Below are 5,397 nucleotides of genomic sequence, written 5' to 3' on the forward strand. Positions count from 1 at the left end.
TATCTATCTATCTATCTATCTATCTATCTATCTATCTATCTATCTATCTATCTATCTATCTATCTACTTAACTATCTATTTATATATATCTTAGTTGCACTTTTTAACAGTATTACTGACAGTGATGCCAGACATATTTTGTGTAGAAAACCTATCAAATTATTCTCCAAATATCCTATCATGTTTTTTCAAACTAAGCCATTATTTGATTTTGTTAATTTCTAATATTTCTGCAGACTGTTGTTATTAATTTTTATATAAAAACCAACACCTTTTTATTTGATATTTACATTTAAGAAAAATTTTTAAAATATAAACACATATTTACATAATATACACACAATTTTACACAACCATTTAAAGCTATTTGATAAAAAGGTGCATATAAGAGTATTAAAACATACCAAAATTAAAGAAAAATTGTAAAATTATTATATTTTACATTAAATACAAAATTTACAATTAATAAAGTGCAGCCAAAAGGTTTTTTTTTAACAAACTAAATATAGTTATATAGACATAAATGCTCTAAGGCTAAATTGTTTTAGAAAAAAAAACCGGCCAGAAAATGATATTTTTTTAAATAATAATAGAAAGTAAAAAAAAGAAAAGAAAAAAAACCTGCCTGGGGATATTTAAATTCAGATGATGTTATTGCAACAGAACAATTATTAGACAATTGAGACGTGGAGGATAATTGATGATGATTATGATGATGTTGTTGATTTTGTTGAGGAGTAGTAGCCATATTATAATAACCCGGTGTACTAACGCCTGCTGCTGAGACATTATTATAATCCATAAAATTGCCATTTTGTATAGATGTAGAGTTTGAAGGTACTTGTGTAGCACAAAACATGCTTTGATTAGAAGACATTAAGGAGTTATTTGGTTGTTGTTGTTGTTGTTGTTGATGATTATTACTTTGAGCCGGACCAGCCGGTGTTAGGAATATTGAGGAATTAGGTGCCGTTTGTCCACAGTATTGTTGCTGTTGTTGTGAGTTTATTATATGATTGTTGTTAGTGGAATTATTATTATAATTATTGTTATTATTATTATTATTGTTTGTTTGATAAAATTTGGAATATTGTCTCAAAGTGTGTATGCTTTGTTCACGCAAATGATAAGTAGTTTTTTGTCCATCAAACGAGGGTTCAGGCAATAGTATCTATATAGCACATTTATAGAATATTTGATGTTTATATATTTTTTTGTCAGGGGTTTGTAGTGTGAAAAAAAAAGAAATTTGAAAAGTAAAAAAAAAAAAATGATAAAATGAATATTTTTTTCCAATTAAATTTTAAGTTTAGAACAATTTTTTTTTGTGTTATAGCCAATTAAAATAATGAGTATTTACATGAAAACCTATAGGTGAAAATGAAACCTAAACGCCCAACTAAATTTTAAACACAATTAAACTTAAAAATTTTCTATAAACTTAAAATACCTAATTTTGTTTATTTAAAAGTTTTTTTGTTAGGTGTTTTAATTAAAAAAAAGGAAATTTTGCTTTATATGCACCTTTGTAAAACACAAAACTTTGTTGTTGTTTTTTTATATAAATAATAATAAAAGAAATAAATAGTAATAGACATGCACAAACATGCTAAAGACGTAAAGTATAAAGAATTTTAAAGAAACGAAATTAAAGAAAAAACAGTCTTAAATAAATTAATATAAAATAATAACAAATTTTTATAGAAAACAAAACGATAGCACAAACAAAAATTTAATTATTTTTATAGAATAAAATTGTGTGTGTGTAGATAAAAATCCATAAATAAAGTAAATTATTAAAGTAAATAAAAATTTAAACCAGAGTAGTTAAAATAAAACAAATTTTCCTAATTTTAAAGAATTTTTATAATTTTGTAGTTATTTTTCTTTAAATAAAAGTCTGGCAACTTTATTTGCTGACATTTTTCTGCTTTAAACAAAAAATAACGGTTGCCATTTTGTTTTGTTAATTCAAACAATGTTTGCAACAAAACAAATACAAAAAATCGCTAAAATTTAGATTAAATTTGAAAAACTTTATTTTTTTCAAAAGAAATTATAAACAATTGTTCATAAATTATTCTCCACACACAATTTTTTCTATATAAATAAAAAAGAAATAAAATAAAATTTAGTTGTTTTTTTTATAAATTTATCTATAAATATAAATTAAATATAATTCACAATCACTCGTTTGGTTATGTTATTGAGACAATAGAAAACATAATGTTTAATCCAAGAATAAATCGTTACCAGTGCTATTTCAGTGATGCGACTCATTCTCCTAGACTTGGTGGAAAGACTGCGTTTTAGACCGTCAATATTTTGCTCGAACAACTTTAGTTTTTTTTTTCATTTTTTTTGTAATTTTTTGTTAATATTTTCAAAATTTTATTTTAACAAAATATTTTTTTTAAACGAGTTAAAATTTAGAAAAATAAATTTTGAAATTAAAAGAAGAAAACAAAGGAATTTTTTAAAACCAATTTGTTTTTTGTTTGTTAAAGGAAAGAAAAAGAATAAAATATTATAAAAACAAATAAAATTTAAATAAATAAAAAAATAATAAATAATAACTATAAATAAAAAAACCTTAAACTTAAAGAAAAAAAAGCATTACTAAAACTAACTTTATATGATTGTCTCAAAAAAAATAAATGAATATAATTTAAATGCAGTTAAAAATGAAATAATAATTAATTTAAAAATAATAATTTCGAAAATTTTTAATTATTTAAAATACAAATGTGTTAAAAAAATATATATGTTTCAAAGTGATTTACTCAAAAAGACAGAAAAGTAAGATTGTGTTTGATTTTTTTAAGAATTTGTAATGGAATTAAAAGAAAATATTATATAAACTCTATAAAAAAATGATTGTTAACTATGTAAATAATGATATTTTGTTATGACTATAACCATTACCTAGTGATCATTTAAAAAAAAATAATTAAGTAAATACTTAAACTTACCATTTGATTGAAGAATGGATGATGTAATACTTCCTGTACAGTTATTCTCTGAGAAGGATCAACGACTAGACATTTACGTATAAGGTCTTTGGGATCCTCTAAAGATGAAAAAAAAAGAAAAATATAAAATTATTATAATAATGCAAAGGTGTGAAATTTAAAAAGAAAGTTATTCAAAAATTAGTGTTTTAAGTTACAAAATAGTTCAGACTATAGTCAAAATAATAACACTAGTGTCCAACTAAGAGTGATATCATAAACAAAGCATATTTGCTTTATTTTCTTCTACAAATAAATCACAAACATTTTGTGTGGTAAAATGATATAAAAAGAAAAAAAAAAAATCGCAAAATATTCTTAAAACGTAAAGTATAAAGAAAAATATTTAAATTACACTATAAGTCAGATTATAGATCATACTATATTAGAGACAATATTCCAAACTATATTCTAGGCTATAGACCAAACTACAAAATACACTACAATTCAGATTATATAGACTATACTTTAGATTAGAGTGAATTCTAGCCTATAGACCAGAATAAAGTCCAGACTGCACTCCACACTTAGCCAAATTATAGAACATTTTGTAAACCAGATTATAGATCATACTATAGTCCACATTATAGACCACTCTATATTCTAGACTATACTCTAGATTTGTAGATTCGTTTTAAGCTAATTTGTTAGAGATTGAAGTCTAGCCTATAGACCAGAATAAAGTTCAGACTACACTCCACACTTAGCCAAATTATAAAAACATATTGTAAACCAGATAATAGATAATACTATAATTCAGATTATAGACCACTTTATATTCCAGACTATACTCTTGATTTGTAGATTCGTTTTAAGCTAATATGTTAGATTTTATTTGTCAATAAAACTTACCCGATATATCAGCCCATTCTGGTGATGTAAAACTATATTTGCCCTCCATAATATTACGCAACATAACCATTTGTTTGCGGTGCCAAAATGGAGGACAACCTACTAGTAAAGTAAACATAATAACACCACAGGCCCAGCTAAAGTAAACAAAAAAAAAATCGAAAAAACAAAGTAATTTTCTATTAAATTTAAATTCAAAAAAGGTTTAAGTTTTCTGTTAACTTACATATCCACCTCCTGGCCATAACCAGGACTACCCTCAAACATATTACATTTTAAGGTTTCAGGAGCTAAATAGCCGGGAGTGCCACAAAGATCTAGAAAATTTAGATTTTTATAGTTATTTTACAGCTCCCCCTATATATTTTTTCGAAATAATTACCCGTTAATTTTTCGCCTTCTTTTAGCTGCCTCGCAAAACCAAAATCCGTAATTTTAACATTATGATTTTCATCTAATAAAATATTTTCAGGTTTTAAGTCTCTATGTACAATATTTTTCGAGTGTATATACTCAACACCCTCAAATATTTGTCTCATTATAGTGCGTGTCTTTTTCTCCGACAATGTTACTACCGAAGTTAAATAATCGAATAGTTCACCCTTTGGACATAATTCAAAGACCAAAAAAACAAAAGCATCAGATTCAAAAACATCTTGTAGGTCAACTGAAATATGTTACAAATTGGTTTTTAATTATTTTCTAGAAACAAAATTTAGCTTTTATAACTTACTTATATATGGATGTCCCATAACTTGTCGTAGTATTGAGATTTCTTGTCTTGTTGCTTCTAGCATATGATAGGGATTGGTATCGCCGGTTTCGGTGCCCGCACCCAAATCAATAATTTTGGCGGCAAACTCTTTGCCAGTTTCCTTTTCAATACATCTACGTACGGTCGAACTAATGCCTCTGCAAAAAAAAGAAAATAATATAAATTTTAAAATATATATTTTTTATACATTTAACATTGTCAAGGTTAATTAGTAGAGAAGACAAATAACACAGCCTCTACAGCAGTAGTATTTTATCTTTTCTCTTATAAATAACTAGTATTTAAACACGAGAACAGCCTCGCATTTTCCCCCTTCATTTTAAAGTATAATACTACGTATTTCTTTATAATTATCTAAATTACTAACAATAAACGTAAAGAAAGTTTGTCGGCACATTTTACACAATTTCAATATTTACAAAACTTAAAAATAACTTGTAATAATTACAAATCCAAATATTTTCCATAAAAATTTTCTTTATCGATTTTAAATGGTAATTTTTAACTACGAAAGTTCTATATAGATTTATGGACTTTAAAATTTGTTTATAAATTATATACTAAAACGCGTTTAATTAGCGGGATTAGTAGTAAAGTGCTAAAAGTGTTGTATACTTTAAATATATCACACTTTTTATTTATTTTTTTTTTATAATTTCCTTTATATTTGTGACTAATATTCTCTTTAAAATATCTGGAAGACGGTTACAAAACTTTTATGTAAATTGTTATTTACAACTATAGGCATCACTGTTTGAA

General features: G+C 24.7%; 1 protein-coding gene across 1 annotated transcript; it reads right to left on the reverse strand.

Moving 5' to 3' along the window:
* Positions 1-529: 529 nt before the first annotated feature.
* Positions 530-4,780, reverse strand: LOC111686460 (phosphorylase b kinase gamma catalytic chain, skeletal muscle/heart isoform). The gene is made up of 7 exons (XM_046946454.1): positions 4,597-4,780; positions 4,246-4,530; positions 4,090-4,180; positions 3,864-4,000; positions 2,973-3,070; positions 2,254-2,337; positions 530-991 (listed from the first exon to the last, which is right to left on the reverse strand). The coding sequence occupies exons 1-7, from the start codon at positions 4,658-4,660 to the stop codon at positions 545-547; spliced, it is 1,206 nt and encodes a 401-aa protein (XP_046802410.1). The 5' UTR covers positions 4,661-4,780; the 3' UTR covers positions 530-544.
* Between the last annotated feature and the right edge of the window lie 617 nt (positions 4,781-5,397).

Source organism: Lucilia cuprina, chromosome 3, assembly GCF_022045245.1.
Source record: "Lucilia cuprina isolate Lc7/37 chromosome 3, ASM2204524v1, whole genome shotgun sequence".
Taxonomy (NCBI): domain Eukaryota; kingdom Metazoa; phylum Arthropoda; class Insecta; order Diptera; family Calliphoridae; genus Lucilia; species Lucilia cuprina.

Bases quoted from the DNA above. Each gene is read 5' to 3' on its own strand.
- LOC111686460 (XM_046946454.1), bottom strand. From the start codon at position 4,660: ATGCTAGAAGCAACAAGACAAGAAATCTCAATACTACGACAAGTTATG. The intron at 4,181-4,245 runs GTAATTATTTCG...TAAATTTTCTAG, and splicing joins AGAAGGCGAAAAATTAACGG to ATCTTTGTGGCACTCCCGGC. The intron at 2,338-2,972 runs GTAAGTTTAAGT...AAAAAACTAAAG, and splicing joins ATCCATTCTTCAATCAAATG to TTGTTCGAGCAAAATATTGA.